The following is a 27,790-nucleotide window of genomic DNA, read 5'->3' on the forward strand; positions in this document are numbered from 1 at the left end:
GGTGACAAAGTTAACATTGATTGGTTCAAGTGTACATGGAGAATATCCACCAATACAACAATTTATCCCACAAGTTTGTTTTATATGACTAAAATGAGAGGCTATCCTTCTGTTGGTCTTTCTTCACTCTTTGACAAACTCACTGTGATATGCTGTATTTCCAATACAGGCCACAGGACACACAACCTCACTCCAAAAAATATGAATAATTTCTTTAAGAAGGCTTTTCAGAAAGAGCTAATTGTAAGATTGTGGCTTGTTTATTGTTATCATAGCAACTCCATAGCAACTGCCTGCCAAGATTTCTGTCGGTTGGAAAGTTCACGGAAGTGTTGTCACACAAGAACTACATATTGCAGACGACTGTGGTCCGCAACACCAACTGAACTGCAACAACATCGCAAAGAAGAATCACAATATCCCAACATAAAACGGGTTCATTTAAATATGTCTAAGTCTGCGTGCTGGTGTTCACTTTTTCAACTGAATCTTTTAATACCTTCAAGCTGTCAATACGCAGAGGATCATGGTTTTGCTCAGTCTTAAAAAACAATTCTCAAGGAGTAGAGAAGTCAATAAAGTAAATCCAGCAGTCCCTTCTATTGTTACACTTATTTTTTTAGATTTATTTCTTCATTCAGGCCTTGTCTTTAAATCCTGGGTGAGTTTGGACCAACACTTGCCTCATCCTTTTTATTGCTGAGTAATTCTGATTAGTTCTCTAAATATCCAAAAGAAAAGTGCATGAAAATAATTGAAATATTTGCTGACATTTTGCTTTCTTTCTCTCTCAGGGCTGGTGGCAGGCATGGCTGAGGATCAAGGGATGAGGATATAAAATCTCCACCAGAGAAAGGAGGATAAAAGAGAACAGGAAGATTACTACTTTGAGACTTTTTTTCTACTTATACATCATTGTACCCTGCAGTCGTATAAGGCACCGACTGACCCTTTAACGGATTACGCTCTCAAAAACATACACCCACTTCCCTCCCCTCACCACCATGTCACACCTTAATCCACCCCTTCTCATCTTCCCCTTGCTCTTCCTTCTCCTCTCCCTCCCTAAGACCTCCACATCTACCACTCCCCCCACCTCTTCTCTCCTCTCCTTCTCTCCGCCTGAAGGTGGTCTCACACATTTGGTGGTCCACAACAAAACCGGAGAGGTCTACCTGGGTGCCGTCAACTGGATCTACAAGCTGTCTGGCAACCTCACCAAGCTGCGGAGCCATGTCACCGGGCCCGTCACCGACAACCCTCGCTGTTACCCTCCTCCTGGTGTCCAGTCCTGCCCACATGAGCTAGTGCAGACTTCTAATGTCAATAAACTCCTGCTACTCGATGCTGCCCACAACCGCTTAATTGCGTGTGGGAGTACTTCCCAGGGAATATGCCAGTTCCTGCGTCTGGATGATTTATTTAAGCTCGGTGAGCCACACCACCGTAAAGAGCATTATCTATCCAGCGTTGCGGAGGCGGGCACCATGTCTGGTGTGGTGATCCCCCCTGACATCTTTGGCGGGGGCGGCAAGCTCTTCGTCGGCACCCCCATCGACGGGAAATCGGAGTACTTTCCTACGCTGTCGAGTCGCAAGCTGATGTCGAACGAGGAGAACGCCGACATGTTCAGCTTTGTGTACCAGGACGAGTTTGTATCTTCGCAGCTTAAGATTCCCTCCGACACTCTGTCCAAGTTCCCGGCATTTGACATCTACTACATCTATGGCTTCAACAGTGAGCAGTTTGTCTATTACCTCACCTTACAACTTGACACCCAGCTCACCTCGCCAGATGCGAGCAGCGAACAGTTCTTCACCTCCAAGATCGTCCGTCTGTGTGTCGACGACCCCAAGTTCTACTCATATGTCGAATTCCCCATCGGCTGCACTAAGGACGGAGTGGAGTACCGCTTGGTTCAGGACGCCTACCTGGCCCGACCAGGAACCCGCTTGGCACGTTCTCTTGGTATTCGAGAGCACGAGGAGGTTCTGTTCACTGTATTTGCCCAAGGTCAGAAGAACAGAGCCAAGCCGCCCAAGGAGTCGGCTTTGTGTTTGTTCACAATGAGGCAGATAAAGGAAAAGATTAAAGAGAGGATTCAGTCGTGCTACAAAGGAGAGGGAAAACTCTCCCTGCCCTGGCTGCTCAACAAGGAGCTGGCCTGCATCAACTCGGTGAGTGTTCAAGACAGTATTTCCCAGAAGTGTTTCTGTGATCTGAATATAGATTGCATGCTCATCCATACCCATACAGATTGTGGTAGGAATTTATCCAGTCTGCAGTCAGCAGCTCAAAGCAGGCTGAACTGCATCACTGTTGCGTTCCACAGATTCTTCCTTCTGTTTGGTTGGTTAAAGATTTGCATGGCTTGCTGTCTACTTTGACCAGTTGATGGTTCAAAATAAGGTATATTTGTAAAATGAGGCTGTTGTGGTGTTTTTCAGGATGTCTTTTGGTATAGGGAACCGGGGGAAAAAGCAGTTTTGAAATTATGAGACATTTTTGTTCAAGCTACGTCTTTACAATGATGTTCAAAATAGCAGGCATACAAAATAAAATTCACATTAAAAAAAATACAAAAATAATTTATGCATTTAAAAGAAATTATGTGAAATAATAATAAAAAAACCCATTATAAACATCCTTCAAGGCATTAAGGCATGGTCAGTTTGGTGCTAACACTGATAACTGATAATATTTCCAAATCCATTATGTTCCTTGAAAGACAGCAGTTAAAGTCTCAAAACTTTGTTCAACCTTCCTATTGGTAAAAGTATGGATGCATGATATATTGCTACTGTTGGCCACTAAATAAAACTGGGCCTATATTAATTACTGAAATTTGTTTCCATCTAGTTGGAAAATATTGGTTTTAGACCATAGCAGCAATGTTTATATCGGGTATCGATTTGGGCCCAGAATTTCATATCTGTACATCTCTAGCTAAAAGTCTTACTCTCTCTCCTTCTCACTCATTCACAGCCTATATGAACCATAGACAGACATATGACAAATACATTTTCCTTTTAAATAACTTTTACATCTTACTTCAGTATGTTAAGATCCTCCCTCATAAAAACAGTCATCAACTTTGAGTTGTCTTCGTCCATTAAGAACTTCCACACCAAAGAAGGTTGTTACTTCAACCTGATTAGCTCTTATCTATGGTGCGTTCACTGATTGGAAAAAGATTGCATCATTTTGCATCATTGGTTTGTTTACTAGTGCATGTATGAACAATAGTTTTTGGTATTTATTTTTTATAAATAAAAAGCATAAAAATAAAAACAAAATCACCAGATGAACTTTGTGATAGTAGGATGGCATTGAAAAATTCTTTACAGATTGTATTTAAATGCTAACAGTAACACCAGTTAGCCAGAGTGTAAGGATTTGGTTTTCTTTGTGTTGATTTGAGTTTTTCTGTGTGTTTATTTTGGGTTCCTGTGTCTTTTGAGTCTCCATGTTGTCCTGTCTACCCCTTGATTGTTCCCAGCTGTGTCTCGTTCCCTGATTACCCTCTGTGTATTTACAGTCACCTGTGTTCCATGTTCTTTGTCATGTCCTCGTCTCGTTTGGCTTCTTCTCTGCTGTCGAGTCTGTCGAGTTTGGTTTCAGTCATTTCCAGTTGCTACCAGCTCTGAGCTTAGTTTTGTCTGTTCATTTGTGCTGCCTGGATTTTTTTGATTATTTCTTCATTAAACTACCACTATTCACTACAACCTGGGTCCTCTGCATCTGCCTCACCACCTCTCCACCGCAATTCATGACACAGAGGAATATGTTTCCTCTACTCAGCTCAAGGCATATGATGTATTTACATTAAATTGAAACATTTCCAGTCTGACTGCCATACAGACAGGAAAAAATTGAAAGACGCTTCCAGATTCAGAACTAAGTTAACTAAATCAGAATAAATTGACTCCTGCTTGTGATGTACTGCATGATTATAAGAAACATTTATTAGCACTGACATTAACAAGACCCAGATGGATGAAAGTATAACTTCCTTCCTGATTCTGGTTTTCAGTGCAGTCCAGATATCTCTCTGCTCTCTGGTCTGTGGAACGTTGTGTCCCTATATAATTTGATCTGAAGTTGATGACGGCTTGTCAATGCTTTTATTCAGCTTTCCTAGGGGTGTCTGTGAGTGAAGTTAGTATTTGTGTGTTTCACTTGCTCCCATCACCGGCACGCAACACACACTCTCAGCCCCAGTATGGTCATGAATAATTCACCTGGTCTCACCCTCCGTTATTCAGTCGGTGCTCCATAACAACCTGCCATAAATCTCTGGACTACTCCACACCTCTCTGCCTCCATATCCTCTTGCTTTCTCTGCTATTCTATTTTCTATTTCTCTTCTATCTTTTACTCCAGTTCCATCATTTCCATGGAGAATTCTTTCATTTTGCTAACCTCAAGCTTCCTGGGCTTCTTATTTCATCAGTTGCTTTCTTGCTCTGCTTTTAAATATTGTGTTTAAGGTTTTAGCTTTTAACCTATTTCTTTTTTGGTCTTCTTTTGCTGCTTCTGTCTCAATCTCCCTCAAAACTTTGATTCTCTCTACCTTTCTTTCCACCTTCTCTTCAGCTTTTTTTAAGTGATTGTGTTTGCAAATTGTTGTGTAAAATCTGTGCAAACTATGTTGACCTACATCTTGTTTTGAACTTTTACTCAATAATCCATGGCTGATTGTTTCCCTGGTGATAAACATGATGTGACACAGACTCCCATTCCTCTCAGCCACCATTCAAAAAGTATAGCAGATGTCTTTTGAGTTTTATAATTTAGGATATGACTCTTCTATCTGATATCTGCCGTCATTCATTTTAACTAATCAATCAAATAGACCTGGAACTGAAACAAACAAGTCTGGAGTTTGTCTTTCCAATAGACACAGCGAGGAGGATATTTAGGAAGGTAAGAATAATCTTCAGTGCTCCCAGTTTAAATAGTCGTATTCTGGGACTCACCAAGTCTCCACAACATTTTCATTTAGGGCTTCTTTACCAGAGCTGCCAATAATTGTAGAAGGTTTTTATAGTTAGTTTGGGGTCTTATTAGCTTCTCTGTTTTGGGCACTATTCCCATTAGAGGTAGCCTGGTAAAACCACATACCTGGTTTTACGTTGCTTCATCCATAGGGTCTGGACCCTTGACTGTTGAGAAGCTACTGCTTGCTGGAGTAAACCTCCAGCCTGCCTGGAGGTTTGAAGTTTGAACCGATTGGATCTGATTTTGCTAATGTTTGGCCGTGACATTTGTAATGCCCCATCTACGCTGGAACTTGTATTCCCTGTCATCAACCCTGTGGAATGTCTGACCATATTTTCTTTGCAAACAAAAAATGTCTTAAACATTCTTCTTGCTCAGACTTTAATTGTTCAATATTTGGAAGCATAGCCGACACAGACTTGAACGGCTTTGTTCACTTCCTCTGCTTCCATCGCCAAACTACAACCGTAGGTAGACTATAATTTGAAAACAACGCAGAAAATTGTCATCTTTCACAATTCCGCTTTGCGTTATCAGTCTGCTTAAAATTGTACCATAAAAATCAAACTCAATCAGCAAAATCCCAGATGGAGAACTGAAGGGAGATGAGAATCAAGTGAAATTGCGTAGGCAGGTAATGCTCAGGGTAATTGAGTCAGAACACAAAATAAGCAATTTAGGTGATTAATATATGCTTTGTGAACTAGTAAAACTATAACCATCATCTTGAAAATCAGTGGTGCTTTCTCATTGAAATTTTGTGTTCTTAAATATCTGTCACATAAATGCAATTACCTACTAATTTACTATTTCAAACGATTAATGGAGCGTCTCTGACTTACCCCGTGACATTATCCAAACCCAATGTGGCCTTGTACAATGACTTGTACTGCATATGCATGTCATTATGCTAATGGGCATACAGATATATACGGTATGACTGTCCTTTCTGGCCATCTGTCGTTCTGCCTGTGATCGATCAAGGTCGAGTCAGCGGTGCTTGCTCCAGGATGTCACCGTGATGAATTTATGATCTGGTCGTACAGGCATGTTCGATGTATCCTAACGAGAGCGGTGACAGATCGTTGCTCCTGCACCAGCGTCATGTGGACACTGTTCTACCGGCTCAGTTTAAGAGACGTGCTGGAATCAGAGAGGAAACAGTCGGACATTTCTCTTTACTCCAACGCTGTTAAACTTTTAACGTCACCTGAGAGGATCTTCGGCGTAATGAGATTGTTGCTTAACAAGCCAGGTGACAAATGATCATGTTATAAATCATGCATCTTGTTGTAACAAGAGATCTTATGCCACCATCAAAACAGCATAAATGTGGTTGAAAGGTAAAATGTTCTAACCTGCCCTCATATATATATATATATATATATATATATATATATATATATATATATATATATATATTTGTTGATATTGTCAAGGTTAACTATTGAGCTGACCCAACTGGACTTTATGGTTTTTGTTTGGGTTGTGTTTGGACAACATGGGAATTATTAATTTGTATTTTGAGCTAAATCAGGGTAATGAATTTATCTGATTCATCAATGAATTTCTGTTTTGAATTCCTGGTGTTAAATCATGTGTTAGTGTGGAGAAGTAGCAAGGAACCAGTGAAGTAATGAACTGGACCGTCAACTATTCTCGGTTCAGTGGTGAGTAATTTATCATTGGAACATAAGTTGCTGAAAAATTTGCCTTTACCTTTTCGTAGAGCAAATCTAAAATATTTGAAAGAGCTTGGAAGGCTTAAATAACTAGTCTCCACCCTTATCATGCTGTTTGCTTGTTTTTAAAAAATGGCCACTCCAGGAGCTGGACTTTCAAATGTGTCTACAGCTGAAAGGATTAATTGAGATCAATCTAATTTTTAAATAATAGTAATTGATTAATCATGAACTGGAATGTACAGCAGTGATTCTAGAGAAGTGGGACAAAATGGGTTTCAATTTTCCCAAAAAATGTTTTTAATTATTCCTCAATCTTATGCATACAAAGTTGCAACATTTTTTTTAAATTACATTTTTAATGGACCTGACCCAGAACTTTGTCATCACCATCTGACAAAAATAAATATAAAATTATTTTTAATGACCCCATTAGTGATATTTTTACTCAGTTTTACAGACAAATGCTTCTCAACAAACAAAAGAAATTTTATTTAAAACAAAAAACGACAAAGTCCATCTGATGGAGTTGACAGTGCATGATGGAGTTGACGCAACTAAAGGTGGTGACAAACTAGTGAGTAAAAAGAAACACTTGATACATGTGAAGTAATACCATTTATGTAAAAATAAATTAAAATGAATTAACTGCATATTTAAGTGAGATTTGTCAACACTATCACTGAAAGAGTCACACTGTTAGTTAAAAACTTTGATGGAGTTGACAAAATACCAGACTACCTCAATTTATATGATGTTATTCTGAGGGAGGCCATATTGTTGCTCATCAGGTCCATGAAATTTTTACAGTATACTAAAATTAAGCATTTAGTTCACAAAATTTCATCAACGTTTTGTAAATTGTCAGTTATGGTGTTGACACATCATGGTTGTGACAAACAATTTAGGAATAAAATGGAAGAAAAAACTAAAGAATAAGATAAGCTAACTAGAGCTGCCTAGCCCTCTTAGCAAAGGAAGAGAAAGGAAGAGGTCATGGGGTCCTCAGAAGTTCTGATATATTTGTGTTTAAGATAAAAAAAAAAAAAAAAAACATTAATCCATAAATATATTTGGGCTAAAACTCCTCAAGTGGCATAGTTTTATTGTTCTGCATTTTATGTTAACCTATTATATTATATATTATATTATACATTACATATATAATGTACATCTACTATTGTATAAAGAAGGTTTAAGTGTTTAAATGAAAAATCTGTAGATTGTGCCATTCTTTTTGTATAATTATGTATGATGCATTTTTGTGTTTTTAGTTTAGGCCGAGCTTGAAATAAAAATCCAGAAATCTGCATGTGGGCATGTGTGTGTATGTGTGTGTGCGCGCGCCCTCCATAGCTGTGGTTATATTTTTCTTACATCTCAGGATTGACCTGTACTTACATATCAGACATTTTAAGAGACATTGCAAAATTTCAGAAAAGAAATCTCACAACAGTAAGTCGGGATAAAAGTTTGTCATGCCATGTACACACTGCATACGTTATGTTGTGATGCGGTATCCTCATATGTTAGTTTTTTTATATATATATTAACTAATCACTTGAGCTTCTTTCTCTTTTCAAGAGCTATAAATCAGTCATCTCTCTCATTTAAAGGTAAAAACTTTCCAGAAGTCCACCCTTGTGCCCCCGATTTTTTTTGTTGCCATATTTTCAAGCTGTGATGGTGTGTCCAGAGCTCCACGTCTCACCCTGCGCAAATTTATACCCACTCATTATCAGGAAGGGGCCAGAGCTGGTCTTGTGGGAATTAAACTGAGTGGTGGGTGACCTTCTCTGCCTTGGGCCGCCGTCCAACCCTACAGCGCAGCGTGCAGGCCGACCCTGCGAAGCTACGGCCTTAGCATGGCTAATGAGACTGATTCAGATAGAGAGAGAGATAGAGGAAGCTATCTTTCAGTGGGTGTGTGTGTTTTAGGTCCTACTTTATCTCATTGGTATTGTGATTTTTCTCTCCGAGTGCTCATTTGTATGTTTTTGTATTCCTGCTTTCAGAAACTTGCTGAAAACAATAGGACAAAAGACACAAGTGATAATAATGAGAGTGCGCTCACTTGAGGATGCACTGTTGGCAAAAACACAAGTTAGATGTCACACCGGAGCAAACAAATGCTTATGCAGTTATTCCCCCATTTCTCCACCCCCACATCCCCACCAAAATGAGTGGACCTCTCGCAATCACTTATAAATTTGTCAGAGATTGGTAGTGTTTATTAATATTTATCCCTGTTGATCACCGCTGGCCACGATTACAGTCTATTTCTGTGACATTTTCTATCCTGTCCTCCAGAGATCTGGAGACTTTGTGAATTTTTCTCTCTCTCTTTCAGTCTCTTTCTCCTCAACATCGTAGCTCTGGTCATATCGGTTGCATGGATCACCCAGATTGCATCATGGTTTTGTCATGCTGTGTTTGAGAATATTCATGCTCTAATGACTGTTCTTGCATCATGCACGGCAATATTAACCTTAATAATGGAAACCAGCTGTCAGTCATGCATTCATGACTGGAGGATTGGTCATACGCATTTTAGTTTGTTTTTTTGGACATTGTAAAAAGCCTTGTGATTGGAGTTCAGTGTGGTCAGGGTATTTTGAGGAGATATCAGGCAGTTCTGCAAGACGTGTCTAATCAAATTACAGCAAAAACGTTCAGAGTTACTAGAATTTTACAAAGTCAAACAACATTTGAACTCAGTGAGAATCATTGGTAAAAAAGTAACACAAAATGTGTGTAAAACATCTGGTCAAAGGCAATGGTGCTTCTAGAAAATTTTCATAGACGTGTCCGCACTGCAAAAACACAAAATCTTATCAAGTATTTTTGTTCTGGTGTGAATATTTTAGTACACTTGAAATAAGACAAAACTAACTTACAAGTAACTTTTCAGCAAGAAGTAGGAGCTTGTTTGAAGTCAACAATTCATTAAAATTCATTTTAAAAAAGTACCAGTTCCACTGGCAGAATATTTCTCTTAAGAAAATCTTCTCATAAGTGAAATATTCTGCAAGTGTAACTGATGCTTTTTCATTGATATTAAGAATTTATTGTCTTAAAACATCACCTGTTTCTCGCTGAAAAGTTACTAGTAAGTTAATTTTGTCTTATTTGAAGTGTACTAAGATACATAAGATATTCACACAAGAAACTAGATCAAAAATACTTAATAAGATTCTATGGTGTTGCTGTACAGAACAGGTCAGTAAAAAGTTAAGGGTGGCACAACTTAAAAAAATACTAAAACAGCAAATCTTGATTAGAAAAAACAAAAAACAACAACTTTACCCTTGTATGTCTTTGATTGAAATAAACATGATTCTCTGCTAGGAGCAGGCATGTGTTACAAGTTAAAATAAAAATATTCTTGTGTATCCATCTTTAGAGGTTGAAAGCACTCTTAGATGAAGCATTCACACGTATGAATCCATGTCAGGTTGGATGTTTCACTGCAGGATGTATGATCCATCAGATCACCGTTGTTTGTTTGTTGAAAGGTCCATAAAGGTTTCAGGGAGAGTTGGCCTTTTGGGATCACCACTGGTCTAAGGGTTTAAAAATTTCTTATTTTTAATTTTAAAAATTGCAAGATGGATACAGAAGGTTATTCCATGCAATGAAACATGGCCATTTTAAAAAAGAGAAATAATATTCTACATTAAAATAAAACCCTGAGGCGTTTAAATAGCTGTACTGGAGATGTCAGGGTGGGATGTCATGTGAGGGGACAAAAAGGATCACCAGCAGTTTAGATGTAACAAGGAGAAAAAATGTAAATATTTAACTCATAGCTAAGTATCGTTTTATGCAGAAAACATAATAAGAAAGTTGTCCCCGACTGTAAACAGAGCCTTTACAACCAGACCCAACCTAAACGTTGCGTTTTTTGTCTTCTCACAGACCTTGTAGAAAGCCATGTTAAACATGACTAAGATTTGTTTATTATATAAGATTTTCTGACTCATAGACTTTGTGGGAGGATTTTTTTATTATTACTATTATTATTGTAGCACACTGATAAATAATGTACCTTCTACACAAAATTGTTGTCAAATACTTTCTATTAAGACGCCCAAAAGGGAAACTGTTTTTGACGAAGTGGTCTCTTTTTCCATCACGTCCCTCCTGCCTTGTGTGACATTTTGATGCATGACACAGCAAAATGTCTCACAAATCAAAGGCATTTCAGTGACTTAAGCTGCAGAGCTCACCCATATGTTTTTTCTTGTAGTTTTTGTTTTCCTCTGAGTGCTTGTTTAGCTTCGGGTGGCTACATTTGACGTCTAGAAAGCTTCCTAATTAATAATGCGCTCACAATTGGAAGATTTCTAAATCCATCAGATTGAGCGGTGCTTATAAACTCAGATTCTTTTTATAAACAGTGGTTTTCATTGTTAGCCAGAGCACATGACAGAATAGATTAATGGCCGCTAAATGGCCCATGAGAGGGTGGGCTTGTTGTGGATTTGGAGTGTTTTGAAGCTTGTGGCTGCTTTAGCCTTTAAGCTGTATGACTTGGATCCTAAGTGACCTTTTTCTCCCAGAAAACCACCAGCAGTCTGAAAGAAATCTGAGTTGGCAAAAACAAAACAACAGCAAAAGAAAAAAAACCTCCACATATCCCTCAGTTTGAGAACTTTAGCTGCACATTTAGAACAAATCCTACTTGTTTCTCAAAGATATCTTGAATTACAACTAGAATAGCAGTTTTGCTAAAACCTAATCATTCCTTGTCAAGTATAATTAATGATTTCCCAAGACGTCTTCTATGGAGGAACAATGTTACGAAAGGGTAATTTATATTTCTTTTCATCTGTTTAAGTAGGTCAAAAAGCCAACTGCATGCTTTACAAAAGACCGCTGGTCGTACTGGACACAAATCTTTGCTGCACACTCACAAACCGCTGACCTGCAGCGTCTAATGAAGAGTATAATTATTTATTGATGCGCATTTATGCTGCGTTGTGCTTTGAGGTTAGTTTCATGAGATCTGTGTGTATTTGTGCAAACCGACGCATTCATTAATGCATATTTGTTGATTTAATTATTCATATTTGTGTATGTCTGCAAAGATGTGTGTTTTTTTTAACTGTGGGTCTTTTCTTTCCTTGCTTTGTTTGGGTTTTTCTTCTCAGCAGAAAGTCCCGAACCAGATTTTAATATCTTGTTTTTCAGATATGAATGCACAAGTATCCATGGATGCCTAAGTAAACATAAAAATGGTGAAGATTTGTTTTAAATAAGGTAAAATATCCGTGAAAGTGTCTTGTTGGAGTCTCAGAAGTATTATCAAGAAAGTAAGGTTGAAGATAAAACACTCAAATGTCTTGTTTAAATGAGTTTCTGTAGTTGCAGCACAGAGAGGACCCAGCAAAAATATTCAGACTTTTTCACATATTCCACTATGTCTTATTTTGATTTTATATGATGGAACATCTTTCCACATCTCCAGATCCAAAGTTTTCCCTGTGCTTTGTCACCAAATAGTTCAAGTCTATTTAGATTGGATGGGCAATTTCTGTGGAAATCAATTTCCTACCAAACATTTGATCTTTGACTGGTCTGTTTTAATACATAAATATGCTACACTGTAGCTCCCACTCCACATTCAGGGTTACTTTCTTCTTCATTCATCTTTCCATCAATTCTCTAGAACTGATATTCTTCGACCTGTTCTCTACAACTGCTTTACTCATGGTTACTTTAGTTCTGATTTGTTCTTTTTGTAGACTTTTATCTTTTTTTATTGAGACGTTGCTTTTTTGGTTTTTGTAAAACTGCTTTGCAAGTAGGAACTTTAGGACCTTTTTGCTTCTGCTTTTTAACATCAGTGGGGCAGTATTAAGTGTTTTTCAGGCACTGAGCGCCATTTTATTGCATAATCAAGTAAGTGTTAACTTCAGTTATTATAAAAATGCAACATCTATCAAATTTGACTTTAAATAAATTTTACTTCCTGATTTAACATATTAAAATTGGACCTCTGTTTCTTTAAAAACTCCTGCTCTTTCTGAAACTCCGCCTTCAGGAAGTCATCATAACATGGCTCATCGCAACATGGTTTACCAACCTTAAACTTCCCAGGCATTTAGCACAGCTGGATGGTTGCCATGGAGATTAAAGGATTTCTCAAGCATGAATAAAGATTCAAGGCTACACTCCTGGTATGTTTTTGATGAGGGTTAGCATTATAGCTAGAATATTCTCTCCACCTTGGCTTTTCCACCACATGGCCACACAGAGATTTGAAGATGGGCAGAAAAGCAAATTGGGAGGTTTAGCTGTGCTCGCTAGCAGCTGATGATATTACTGACACGTTACTTTGAAATATTGTTTCTGCTGCCTGGAAATTGCTCAGTTATTATATGATGACAGTCATGAAACTGTCATGTAGAAACAGTTTTGAGTCAGAGATTTTTTCAGATTTCTTGACAGACTGACTGCTACCAGAGATACTTCCTGCCCACAACATCACCAAACAATAAGTTTGTGAAGATTCTTGGACTATAAGTTACAACAAGACTTACTTTATCTTTGGGACAAATGAACTGAGCTGAACTCAAACTAGCTTTTCTTTTCTTGCTGAAAAAAGCCCCACAACATACGACCATCGCCACCCATGGTTACTGGTGGGGATGGTAGTCGTTATAAACCTCTGTACTTTGGTTTGTTGTTTTTTATGACCTTACAACCCCTGCATTACAATAAGAAACTGTAATGCTGTTTACATTAGTGGATCTGATCCAGTGAAAGTCAACAGTTCACCTGTTCAACTCCAAGTCTGCCAAGAGCAAAGTGAGAATTTGGCTTGGCGATTCCTCATGATAGATGTTCTCTTTGGAAAACAAAGGAAAGGTCAGTAAAACTCTGGGACTTGGACCCATAATGGAGCTACTTTGATGAAACCCACCTTTTAAACTGACTGATTCACTTTTTACATTTTATAATTGCTGTAGACATTTTTTTGTCAAACGTAATTTTGAGGGACCACGTGTTTGCATTCCAGCGTCTGTCTCTGGGCCCAGCAGCGCAGCCTTTTCACAGGCTCTCATATGCGAGTGAGTTTCTGTAGAGATGTGTAATAATTGGATTTTAGCTGTCAGAGGAGGCTTTAGTTCAGATTAGACAGTGTACAGTATGCTGGACTTAGACTGATAGAGTGGCTTAGAGAACATCATCTGGCTCATGTTAAACAGGAAGCTCACTCTGGCAAACTCCAGAGTTTGCTTTGGTAAATGTTGGCTTAAGTGATGCAGATGCTTTTCCTCAAATAACTGTTAATGCTATCAGGCTGTGTGCTTGGATGTTTGTGGTGGGAAAATAAAGTCTTTCAAGCCACTTTAGACATCCCTGAATGTAACTCCTTTTTTTGTTTTGATTAATTCCTTTTATGCACTTAACACAAAATTATTTTACTGCAAAAATCACCTTGATTTATATGGAACACATATCTGCCTATATTTGTGTTTTTACCCATTTAGTAGGTGTCAGGTTATAAACAGACATTTTCAGACTAATATGTTTACCTGACTGTATATTTTTTAAACTGCAGCTTTAAGTGAAGTCAATACTTCATGTGGGCTACATGATTAAAAAGAACGTATTCATGGGCTAGGAGAAAAAAGAAAATAAAATCCCAATATTAAATTACCCAGGTAATTTCCTTTTAACTGAGTAACACAGCTGTTCTAAAGGTGGTGCTAAACATACAGCGCTTTACAAAAACGTTAACCAGAAGAGTAGAAGAAGAAAAAACATAACAAGAACATCTAAAAAAATAAATAAAAATTACATTTTTAAAAATGTGCTGCGTGAAGTGGTTTATTGATCTTCCTCAGTAACCATGAAGATATAAAAACAGTCAAATTTCACATGATAAATCACTTTAACAGTTCTTTTGTTCTTTTGAGGAAACAGTTGACAAACCAGCTCACTATCGCCACCTGTGAGGTTGTAGTGAAAACTGCATACATCTAAGTGGAATGCTGGTCCAGACCCAAAACTAGCATGAACTAGTGTGTGTCTGTGTTGAAATCAAGTACCTAAAATTAATTAAAATTTCAATGCCAAGCTGCAATACTTTACTAACATTTCATTCAACCAAATCGGGAAACCAATATGGAAAATGCTTAACCAGGAATTTGTCACCATTCAGTGAAGTCACATTATTATATTTACTTTTTAAATCTCAAATTTAATAAATAAAAGCTGTTGCTCAGAAAATGCGCATCACTGTTTTCAAATGGCAGGGAAAAAAAAGAAACAAAACAAAAACTGATCCAAAAGACCGGAGCGTTCCCACATGGAATTAGCTCAGCTGACACAGAGGCTGTCTGGGGCGAAACAAGCCGCCGTCCTGCTGTGCCACATTAACCTATAAGGCCAACTGATGCTGCAGTGTTGGAGCCGAGCCCTCTCTATTCTCACAGATCTCAGTCACCATTTCTCTCTTTCTCTCTCTCTGTGGAATTGCTCCACTTTGTATGTTTTGTTTTACTGCACACCTTGGAAACGGGGAAATTATGACCCAGAAACGCATCCCCACGGGGCTTGGTCTTGACAGTCGCTTTTGCCGTGCTTTGGAAACTCACTGCAGTGTAGCACTTAAACCAGTAGGGTGCATGTTCATGATCCGGCGGCTTCATTTAAACTCGGCAATTAAAGCAATTATCCCAAAAGAGTGTTGGAGGTGTTTTAAAGTATATTGACTGTAGCAGATTGCTGAGCTTCTCGGATCCCTGCTTTAAACAGAATTGCTTAAAAAACCCACAAGAAATAGTCTCAGTTGAGACAAAATGTTTTTTTGAGGAATTAGTGATTTACACATCAGGTTCAGTCTAAGTTCAGTTGTTTTTTCCATAAAACACTGACATATGATCTTATCTCAAAAGCAGTTGAACATTTATGTATTTTGTCATGTTGTACTTGCAATTCTTTTAGTGTGATTTTGTCTGATACTTTTACATAGTATGGTGGACAACTATTAAAATAAAAAAAAATGATACATAGCAATTGTTTTTTTCTTTTTCTTTTTTTTTTTTACTTTTTACAGATTGAGCAGTGCATTTGTTTAAAGCAGGGAGCCAATACTTTGTAGAACAATCTTTGGCTGCAATCACCGCTGAAAGCAGCCAGGAGGGCCTTTTGGGCTTCTTTTTTCTTTTCTTTTTTTTTTTTTTACCAGCTTTGTGCATCTAAAAAGGGAAATATTTGTGCATTCTTCTGTAGAAACTAGGCCAAGTTTTGTCAGGTTGGATGGAAAGGCCTGTGTGTATCAATTTTCATCTGGAATTTGACTTGCCCTAATATAAGTATGTTTTGAGATAAACTCTTTCAGTTGTTCCTGCTGAACGGTGAACATCCAGCCCACTGTTTTAAGCCCTAAAAGGTTTTTTCTTCTAAATTTTTAGCTTCCGATAAACTTTTACCACTTTCCCTGTTCCTGTTGAAGTAAAACATCCCCCTGACATACTCTCTCTTAATTAATGTGGACTTGTTAAGGGTGAAAAGTATTTTAATTTATCTGCTCAGTTTTTCTGTCAGTTGCTTTTCTTAATTTTTTCCCTATACATAGAAATGAGTGCCATTGGAAAAACTGTTTCTCTGTTTTAAAGGCATAAATAAAAATACATGCATTAATACACACAAAATAATCAAAATGTTTCTTTTTTACATTCTTAGTGTTACCAGGATAGATTAATTGTGATGAAGATTTTTGATATTCTTTAGAAAACAGTTACAGGTGAATTTTTTGGATCATGTCTTTATGGTTGTTGAGGAACAGAGCTGCTCTATGGCCGCATTCACATGGAAATAAACTGAATCAACATGGGAACGTTTCCTGAAATGTTTCTAATCCGGGACACCAGGTGGCTCAGAGGTAGAGCAAGTTCAACATCTACAGAGGCTGGAATCCTCTACGCAGCCTATCTACTGTATGTCCTTTCCTACACATCTGCCCTTCTTCCTGTCAAACTAATAATGAACAAAATTTACTAGTCACAATAAAATCTTAAAAAAAAAAGAAGAAATGTTTTCATACACATGGCCAAAACGCAATTTCTCTATTCCTCCAGACATGTAAGTGGCGCTAAACATGTCTGTACACACGGGACTGGCGGTAAACAAATGCACAAGTGTAATCTTTTGTATTGAGTGAGTTGCATCAGTTGCTGCACAACTACAAACACAATCCTCCATTATTCTTGCAGTTGTTGACGCATTTGTGGTTATTAGTCAGGTTAATGTTAGCCTGATAAGCTAGCGTTTTAACAAAAAAGCATTTTCACTCATCTTAGAAAAAGAAACCTGAATGTTGTTTGGTAGGAATATCTCCCTTGTTGTTAGGTTGTCTTGTGCTTTAGGATGCAGCAGGTTTGTTTCTGTTGTTGAGTCTTATTTTCTTGTTAGGTTTATTAGCATACAGCTAAGTTAATTCTATTGTAGATATTGTAGCTGCTTTGGAACCATTATCTTTTCTCAAGAGTTTTCACACAATATTTACCCATTACAAATAAGGTTTCTCAAATTATGTTTTATGTGAGCTGTGGTTCACATTTGTTATGAGTCATATTAGGGGTATGTTCACAAAGGTCTAACTACAGCACAATTGCTGATCTCTCATCCCAACAGTTCCTTTGACTCTGACCTTAGAGGTTGAAGTGTCTCCGTCTCCTTTGCCTTGAGCTTTTCCTTCAACCGGAGCACACATCTCTCTGCTGCCAGGCTCTGTTTTGAAATGTCTCAACCGAGCCAGAACAGCAGATGCCAAAGCAGTGGAATTTCTTTCTTGTGCTACTAAGTAAAATCAAATATTTTCCAAAAACAGCATTAGGACCAATGATGTCTGGTTTTCCAATAGAGAACCAGACACAGAGTAAGATGCCAAATGTGGCACATGCGGTTCAAAAAAACACATACTTATGCTGTTTGAAATGTAAGCAAAATAGTACGGCTTAGATTATACCACAATGTTCCGAAGGGCCTCTCAAAAATATTTGTACCACTTAAACTTTTACTCATTTGCAATTTGTTGTACTGGATTTAATTTTTGTGTATCACCCTGAAAGGGATTAAATGGAATCCACACTGTTTTTGATTTTATTTCTAAAAAAAATTACAGTATTGTTTTCCTTCATTTACCTTGTGTTGGTTTAGGTGCAAACTCTTTTGCAAGGCATGACAATTCTTCAGAGTACCTGAGTTTATTTGATCAGTGCTAACCTCAGGAATCGGTATTGCTTGAACACTTGTTTACACGCTTTGCTTCACCCTCTTTATCAAAGCGTTGCTCTTTTATAATTGGCCCCAGTGCTCTGGTATAGCTGCTCATCTTAACCTGTCTTACTGGTCCTCTACTTTGGTTATTGACATAAAAAGCAAATTGTGACAAATTATTCCTTCGCCATCCAAAGCTTTTTCAATTAGATAAGCTTTTGGTGCTTGTTTTTGCGTGACTGTGACAGCATGCGTGGGCGTGAGATGCTCATGATTTGGTGGCTTTAATACAAATACCCAACTCACTGTGTGCGTGTGTAACTTTCAGTGGCTCAAGTCAATGAGTCAATGCACAGAACTTCCAATACCACATGTAGATGTTTGTTGGTGTGTATGTGTGTGTGTGTGTGTGTGTTTGGCTTCAAATGTTCCAGTCTTTTAGACAGATGTTCGAAATCCCTACTGCAGCCTCTCTATTACCACACCAACACCAGTACGTCTTTCTTGTTTGGTCGCCATGTGTACGTTTCAAACACACATTCATGCACTCATTAACGACCAATTAGACAGCAGATATTGGCTCAGTAGGGGAATGAAAAGGCCAAACGTGGTTGTTCTCCCTCTTTGACGCCAAGTCCCAACAAATACTTGGATTCGGGCCAGAGTGGAGTATTTGCGTGTTATTGACTTGCCTTTCCCATATGTGACAGTCTGAGCTCGTCTTGGCTGAACTTACATAATTAAATGCGTTTTTTTCCATACTCTGCAAGTGTTGTCATTGGTTGCGTCAGTCATCCGGGAGGCCTCGACACAGCTCTCACTTCGACATTATCGTTCACACATGGGAGGGACACGAGCTATGTTTAACATACACATGCGTAGAGACACACAAACAAGCTCTGCGGTTTCTCCGTGGGATTGGGCCGATGTGTTTGTAGCGGCGTTGGATGAGAGATGCTTGAGGCATTTGTCTCTCCGGAGAGCGTGTTGATGACATCTCTCGCTCTCTTTCTCTCAACTCTATGTTTACCTCAGTTACTCTCTAAAACAGGCACATTATCTCTTTTTCTCTCTGTTTTGTTAATATCAGTGTTCTCTGCCAATTAATCAAAAGTTAAAAGTTTATGTGTGTAACAGATTTCAGGCAGTTCAAAGTGCTTTACACAATTAAAAACCAACTGTGAAACAAGCAAAAGAAAAAAAAAGTATTTAAATGCCATCATCAAAATCATCTTACCGTCACTCCATGAGTGAAGATGGTACATACGGACGAGTGCAACATCGTCAACTGGACAAAGTGACCTGCAGCAAACAAATACACCAAGAAAAATCTAATAGAAACTGGTCGCCCAGGGATGCACATTGAAAATAACATCATAGAAGCATCGAGCGCTCACAGCCCACTCACTTTTCTACATTCCCACCCATGTTCCTGTCCAAGTTCATGTCCAACATCAGTGTTTGAACAGTTCAATAATACCATTATTACGTTACTATACCTTGTGGAAGAAATCTTTAGACTGGATGGAGAATGTGTGTGAACATCAATTATATAGACTTGCCAAAGAATCACAAAAAAATTAGGGTCTGGACTTTGACAGGGCCATTCTAACACATGAAATGGGTAGTAATCCTCAGCACACAGCCAGAGTGGTTCCTGTCAGGAAACATGAGAGGCCAGAATTTTAGCAAACTACTGTGAGAAAGTTGTGAAAGGAAAACATTTGACCTAAATCATACAGTAATGCTACAAAATGCTGAGAAAATGTACTGTATGTACATTTCTGCTTTGTATTTATACATTAATAAATCTCTGATTCTCTGTCTCAATATTATGGTTCTTTGCAAATCTAAATAATTTTTATAATTAATTAAATTAAAACACATTTGGTCCTAACTTGAAACGGTAAGAAAACAGTATTTCTTTTTATTTGATATTTACAAACTTCTGGTTTTAGTTGTATATATAATGTCAATTGAAAGGAACTGCAGTCAAAGTACCTGGAAAACGATGATCAGTGCAGATCAAGATGAGCATCTGGTTTTATCCCCCATTATATTTTCAATAACTTCTCTTTACCAAACAACGGCACATGGGATTTGAACATTATTGTAATACTTCTTAGAAAAAAAATGATATTCTGAACAGAATATGTAAGTCCTTTGAAAATAATTGCCACCGTTCTGTTTAACATATTCATGTAATTACTGCCTCGCTTTCCTCTGAGACTTCACTTTGTATTTCAAATAAAATCAGTCGACCTGTAACTGTAGAAATAGGCCAAACTAAACTTAATCTGGTTAATCTAAATATCCCTTTGGGGTCTCTTCATTTTGTACTCTGTGTGTCCCTTGCACACAAAAAATGCTCTTTTTAGAAGATGATGAGCCAAAATTACTTTCCCAATTTTGTTCATGAAGACTATTACTTCACTTCTGAATGCATAATAAATATTTGTGAATTTACAGTATTTTTCACCCCTGAAATACAAAATTTGATTCAATAAAACCCTCTGTTTTGAATCTTATTATCCAAGCCAGGAAGTGTCAGGAGTGTGGTACAGGATCATTTTTTTAGTTTACTGAAGTTTGCAAATTTAATTTGTAAGTGAATCAAATCATGAATTTTCAGAAATTTTAATATCATAAATGCAATTAGCAATTAGTTTCCATTTAAAAAATAAATAAATAAATAAATCTCTTTTGTACCAACTCTGGCACCGTTCAAATGCATTTGTAAATGTCAAGCAGACTGGAGACTGCTGAAAAAGCAGGAAGCAAACTATAGTGCAGGGCATTCTGGGTAAAAATATCAAAACAAACGTGCGTGTTTAGCTCTAGCGTGAGAAAGTTTAAGTAAAAAAAAAAAGACATCCTTAAACCGCTAAAATCTGATGCTGTGTCATTTTTGTTTACATTTGTGAAGGAGGAAGTTGTGCTCCGTGTCTTTTTAAGAGGTTTTTCTGTAATTTCCATCAGTGAGTGGTTCTTAGTGCAGCGCCTCCACAGGCCAGGAGGGGAACAGGTTTCCAAAGGGTTTGGTTTTGACACACAGCAGTATGAAAATGAACCGCAGCAGGTGAAATTTTAACAAATGTTGCAATTTTGGTCCTGTCAGTCGCCTTGAGATGAATTCAGATGAATCAAGTTATTTACTTTGCTCTGTTGTTCAACCATTTTTCCCCTTTAGTAGTTTTGACCAATGTACATTAAAGTGAAATGACAGAAGTCTGCAAACACAGCTGATATTAAAAAGGGGAAAACACATGACAAACAGAAGGAACGGATCTGTTTTAGAACAACTCTGTGTGTTTGTGTGGTTTAGTGGTTGATGGCTGCGCAGCTAGCGGCGGTTAAAATGGCAGCATGTCCTTTCCAGCGCTGCATAGTTTAAAACCACAGTTCGGCTACCGCGGCTCTTGAGCCTCTTTGGTTAATGGGTAGTTCTCTAGCTCAATCCCTGCTCTCTTTTGCCCTCTCTCGCTCTTTCTGGCTCGAGGCTCATTAGTGGTTACAACAGTGTTGTTGACCCCGCAGCCCTCAACTATGTCTCCCCTCTCTATCTTCCCTCTACTCGTCCCTTTTCTCCGCCCGTGTCCTTTCATTTCCCCTCGTTTGAGTTGCCCCACTCTTTCCCTCATCACCCCATCATCATTCTTCCAGCCTGGCTTGGCAGCAGTCTTTATGTGGAAGAGCATGCTTGCTGCCCTAGGCCAGTCGGCTCCTGTGTACAGTCGAGGTCTTTGGTAAGGACAACACTGGGGACCCTGTCCTTGTCTAACTCGCTGGAAATAGAGCAAAGGTGTGTGTGTGTGTGTGTATGGCCCATAATGTTATGTACATTGTTCTGGAGTAATAATATTAATAGCATGGCCACGGGTTCAGTAGGGCATCAGGGACACACTACACAAAGACTTTAAAGACTACATAATAAAAGGCTACAGCACAGTGCCTTGCAGGGTATTCATACCCTTTGAACGTTTTCCCATTTTGTTAGCCACAAACATAAGTGTGTTACATTAGGGTTTTATGCGATAGACCAATACAAAGTCGTGCATTTAACTGTTGTGGTGTTGAAGGAAGCTTTAGTGTGTTTTTTATTTTTTTTCCAATCAAAAATAAAATCAAAAAAAGTGTTAATTTGTTGTCGGGGTGTCTGTGCATCCTTACAAAGTCTTAAGAAGTCTTAAATTCATGTGTCTAAAATTAAGACTAAAGGAATGTCTTAACTTTGTTTTAAAAAATGTAAGTTGTAAATGTAAGTCTTAAATTTTGTCCTAGGAGGATTAATAACCTATACCGTCAAAGGTTATATGTAGTCCAGACATCGGGTAGGCAACAGCCAAACATTTAATAAACCATATTAAAGTAAATAAATGTTGTACTTCCGTCCATTTTTATAAATATGTTTCTGTCAAGATACAGGTCTTAAATTTTGTTCAGGATGATCTTAAAAAGGTCTTACCATCATCCATCATCAAAATAATCAATACACTCCAGTGATTATGCTTGAAAAGCAACTCTAAACAGGTGGATTTTTTGCCTTAATTTAAAGAACTCAGTGTTCTGAATACTTTTGCGAGATCACTTCAGGTTTTGCACCAGGCAGAGTGAAACCATTAGATCAAGAAGAAGATATCTACTGCAATATATATATATATATATATATATATATATAACTAAATAAAAGGCATAAATGAAAGCTAAATCTGTATCAACTTGATAGCTTTTATTTGAGTTGTGCAGCTGGTGATTAGAGGATGATTTATTTAAGCAATAAAATCAAGCCCTGATATGACGAACATCTGATTTTTACAGCCGGGCGTCTGGACTGTGACAAATGGAGGACAAATGGTCAGCAGCTTATTAAACGTCCGGTTTTATGGTATCAGACCGAGTACCGAACGTCTCTAACATATTGCTATTGGCAGCTGAAAACTAAAAGCCAAGATCTCTTGTTCATAGCCTTAACAGTTCATTTTCTTTTTCTTCTTTTTTATTACAAACTTCTGCTGGGGTTAGTTATCATTTTTAGGTCTTGTAGGTCCATCATAGACCGGTGGCAGGGGAAAAAACCCCGCCATCAACGAGTAGCTGCAGAGGCATGATAAAAGAGGCAGACTGTCGGAATTACATGTCTACAAGGCAAACAACAGCTAGCAGATGTCGGGCCTGTGTGAGGCCACATTTGTCTGCAGTGAAAACACGTCGACTGAACGCTCCGCTGTGCCTCAATCTGAGCTGTTGACTCTATGGTAATGATGCAAGTCAAGCTAAACATAACAAACCATTAGTGTCCTCAGCATGCCGACAACAGCACTGGGAAAGACGGTGATCTCACTCCGGTGCGTGTCCGCGTGCGCGCTCGTTGGCCGTATACCCCGGGAATGTAGATTGGTTTACAAATACGAGCGCCGCTGCATAAATCAAACCTGCCTTCACCACGCCACTGTAAACCGCTATCTTAAACAGTTTGCAGTCACAAAAAATTTCTTTGGTTTGATTTCTCCCGCTGCAGAATTGCGGTGCTGACTTTGGGGGAAGGAAGGAAGTTGTTTTCTGATAAAACCAGGCAACGATTCGACCGAGAGGGTATCTTGTTCCTCAGTTCGGTCGGATGACCTCCGAAGCAGGATGCAGTTATAAATCGAGAATTATCTGCGATCATGCTTGTGACTTTAGAGAAGGAAGGAAACATGGCCTGAAAGAGCTCTTGGCAGAAATAAAAGAGTACCCTCTAACTCCCTCCGGGGATGGACGCGATTTCCCACCGGCCACTTCCTGTGAGCATTCAAGGAAAAAAGGGAAGAAGTGAGAGAAATATTTCAAGGCAGAGAGGTGAAAGAAGAGCAGGGTTGAGGTGAAAGTGGGCTGAATGGAGGAAATGAGTGAAATGAATGAGTGAAGATCTGGTCCTTATCAGGGGAAGTGAAGAGAAACCTCAAAAAGGCCGTAGTTCACACTATCACCGATTCATGGCCGTCTCTTCCTCTTTTCTTCTCTTCACGCCGGGTCTCTGCCTTTGTCCCTCTCTTGACTTGATTTCCCCTTCTAATTTCCTCCTCGCCAGCTTGTCATATCTGCCTCCATCATCTCTGCGCCACCTCCCGTGTTCTTGTTTTTCTCCGTGTCCTCCTTTCCTCCTCTCAAATTACTCGGCAAGCAGTTCCCAAATTGAGAACATGTTTATGTAAATCATACAAAAGGCAGATTCGTTGTGAGTGTGTGTTGCAGCTCCCTCCCTCCCTCTTTCTCTCTTTCTCCTTGTCTCACTCACTTTGTCACTTCGAGTCTTTGTTCAGCTAAGTTAAACTTTGCGGTGTGTTGGGCTGCCTTTGAAAGTCTGGTGGAAGGCAGACAAGGGCCGCCACAGGCGTTTTCTCAACCCTTTCTCTTTTTTTCCTCAGCTTCACCCGCTCGCACACAAACACACGCGTTCCCTGACGGCTCTGCTGTTTTGAAGGGGTGTGGTGATTGATTAGTCTCTATGGAGACGATACGTCTTGTAATGAACAAGAGAAAGCTGGCTTGTTAATTTGTTTAGTGTGGGCGGCTTTAGTCGTGTTTGTGTGTGTGTGTTTTCCTTTAGCGCATGTTTGTGTGTGCATGTAAAGAATTTACACATGTAGATGTGCATCACTCACCTTTTAAAGGCGTTTTCTTTCATGTTTCTTTTTTTTGCATCGTCAGCTGATGTAGTAAAAGTATTTATTCATGTTGTGTGACATTACCACCACAAAGCAGGTGGTAATGAAAAAACGTCAGTTTTATGTGTAAGTCACACATGGATCTGAATTAGTGAAATAAATGAACCATTTGAAAGTCACCTTTTTTAACTACAGTGAGAATCTCTGTAAACAACTGGTTGTTCTGAACTTTATATACTTACATTTAGGAAGACTCATTAAGTCTTTCAAACAAATTAGGTAAAAAAAATGTGATAAATTGAATAAGTTGTAATTCAAACATTTATGGTATTAATTTGACATTCTGGGAAAAAAAAACAATTTCCTTCTCATGATCTAAAGGTAAAAGTTTAAACACTTTGCAGACCACACATATGCTGGACACAGAGATGTTAGGTTTTTCTGACCCGAGACCTGAGGTCAGCCCTGAGGATCCTCTCTGCAGACCTGATTGCTTGTTGTACATCTGGCCCTGTCCTGTTTGAGGATGAGCCAAACCACAAAGTGACAGATGTGCTGAGGTCAGATTCAATTATGACTGAAGTCCAAGGGGTGGACATTTTTTAAACTACACATTTTAAAATTTTAGGCTTAATGTACCACATTATGCCTATCTTGTAATTTTCTTTTGCTGTTTTAGTCACTTAAAAGTTGCTTCTCTTGTTGTGGCATATAAATGGCCTTTAGCCTTAGGTCTCCATGTTCTTGGTATTTCAGCCCATTGGACTGGAAACATAAAAACCCAACAGACCTTTTTTCCAAATCTGTGTTATTATATCTTTGACACACAACTGACACTTTCCAGTAACAGTCACCCAACATTCACCAACACTGGTTGTATCTCGTGTCTAATTTCAGAGTAACATTTCCCATGTTCCAGTTGTAATGCTGAAAACCAATGAATGAATAAATATACTCTATTAATTCCCAGGACAAAGCTAAGTACTACTAGCCAGAGCTGAGAAATAACTATTTCATTTACTTGAGTAACATTTTGGAAAAAAAATTACTTTAGAAATATTTTAATTTCACTCTTTTATCTTTTTTTATATTTTACTTGAGTAATATTATTATGAATTATTGTCCTGAGTAAAATTTTTTGATACTGTATCCACTGTGTTTAACTTCACTGAATGAAGTAGTAACTAGGCCTGTCACGATAAAAAATTTTGCTGAGCGATTAATTGTCTCAAACATTATTGCAATAAATGATAATATTGTTTGAAGACCTTTTTAAACTGATTTAATGGAAATGACGTAATAATGCATACGATCTCCTGCCAAAGATAGATTTATTTTCAAAAGAACACTTAACACGGGAACTGATAAGCAAAATAACCAAAAACAAAAATAAAATGGATTCTCAGTCTCCATTAACAAAAAATGTACTTGAATAAAAACTAAACAACAAAGTGGAAATAAATACTGCATTCAACCAAAAGAGTGCAGATTATGAAGTCTGTATACTATGTTGCCCTTCAGTAATAATTAGATTTAAATAGAGAAGATGGGGACATCTGACTACCTGATGCAATAGTTACATGATTTTTTGCCCCGATTGTCCCCTTACGACAATCTTAGAACGTTGAGCGTTCTAAGATTGTCGCTTGCGATTTCGTAACCAATCATCCTGTAGTGTGTGGTGTGTTACGGTAGATCGTCGTGGCCGCCATGATCTAAATCAGGGGTTTTCCCCTTTATTTCTAAGCTCAAGAGGAGTAAAAATCAGATGAGTAATTTTTTTTTGGTCCACTAGAAAACAATCAGGTCTGAAGGGGTTAAACACTGAAGGAACAAGTTTGCATATACAATACATGCGCCTCCCTTTTGATTGCAGAGAAAATGTGAATAAACTGTTTTGAAAAAGTCCTGTATTGAATCATTCCATTGCCTTTTTGGTAGTTTAAGTTTAGCAACCAATAGAACTACAAGGATGTTTAAAAGTTAACATGTAAAAATACTAATTCTACTGTAGAAAATGTTATTCATACACAAAGAAAACAGCAAAAAACAAAAGAGACTTGACAAATCGGTGGTAAGAGGCTGCAGATTATCTCCTTCAGGGATTTCAGGGGAACCTCCAGGTCTGCAGGGATGATGCATGATGTCAATGACATGCCTGTTATACACTCACACACGCATGCAATTTATGCATAAATCATGTGTGACATATCAGCATCGTAACGAGCATGTACAGGACACTCTGATTACGATATGCTAATTTGACCTATAATTTACTTCCTGTCCTTCCTCCTGACCAGAGACCAGCCCTCCATCTTTGTTCTGGTTTGCCGCTGGTTTCCAAAGCAGCCTGAGATTAAATAAATAAATAAATACTACCACAATGTACTTTTACTGCACTCTGGAGGCTGAATGACGTAATTATGCTTGACCGCTAACTTCTTAAAATCATTAAACTTCTTGTTATACGAGTAAAGGGAAGTGATTTCTACACTTCCCTTTACTAACTGCTAAAAGATTCATGTTTGTGTTGGTTTTTTTCTGCTGATTGCCTTTTATTATTCATAGAACAAAGTTTTCCAGTGAGACGCAGTAGATGTACACTAACATTGTGCAGCCTATTGGATGTTTTCTAACTGCTTTGTCTTCTTGTGTGTCCCCTTACACAACAGCCGCTGCAGATAGACGACAACTTCTGCGGCCAGGACTTCAACCAGCCTCTCGGAGGTACAAAAGCCATCGAAGGATTTCCACTTTACGTGGACAAAGATGACGGCATGACCTCTGTGGCGGCGTACGACTACAGAGGAAACACCGTGGCATTTACCGGCACTCGCAGCGGACGCATAAAGAAGGTAAGCGACCGGGAGTTTAAGGACTTCCATGTCAGAAGATGAATCCTCCGAAGTGGTAGAGCATATCCAGGGAATGCCAGGAACAGCATTGGAGATTTGTGACCAAAATGCGTGTCTCTGTGGTTTGTGCTGTAAATGGTATTTTATGTTTGTTCCCGCCATAAATTGCTTCTTATCCCCTTTTTTTTCTGTCATCGAAAGCTTTCGCAGTTGCATATAGACTTGCCAAAAGCACAACAGGCAGCTAACTCTTCAGATGGAAGGTTTCTCCCGCAGAGCAAGGTTGAGTCTGTGTGTGTTTGTGTCTTTTTTTTTTTTTGGGTGGGGGGAGAGAGATTTGTGGAGTGGAACTCACGTTGCTAGACATACT

At 38.4% G+C, this 27,790-nt stretch overlaps 1 protein-coding gene across 2 annotated transcripts in view; it reads left to right on the forward strand.

The window, feature by feature from the left end:
• The window catches only part of LOC116723678 (plexin-A1-like), a 279,486-nt gene that overhangs the window by 39,249 nt on the left and 212,447 nt on the right, over positions 1-27,790 (forward strand). For both annotated transcript variants that reach the window (XM_032568758.1, XM_032568767.1), the window contains exons 2-3: positions 795-2,177; positions 27,238-27,420. In XM_032568758.1, the coding sequence (XP_032424649.1) occupies positions 1,005-2,177; positions 27,238-27,420 (1,356 nt within the window). In that variant the 5' untranslated portion in view covers positions 795-1,004. The remainder of the gene's footprint in view (positions 1-794; positions 2,178-27,237; positions 27,421-27,790) is intronic.

The sequence above is a fragment of the Xiphophorus hellerii genome, chromosome 1 (genome assembly GCF_003331165.1).
Source record: "Xiphophorus hellerii strain 12219 chromosome 1, Xiphophorus_hellerii-4.1, whole genome shotgun sequence".
Taxonomy (NCBI): domain Eukaryota; kingdom Metazoa; phylum Chordata; class Actinopteri; order Cyprinodontiformes; family Poeciliidae; genus Xiphophorus; species Xiphophorus hellerii.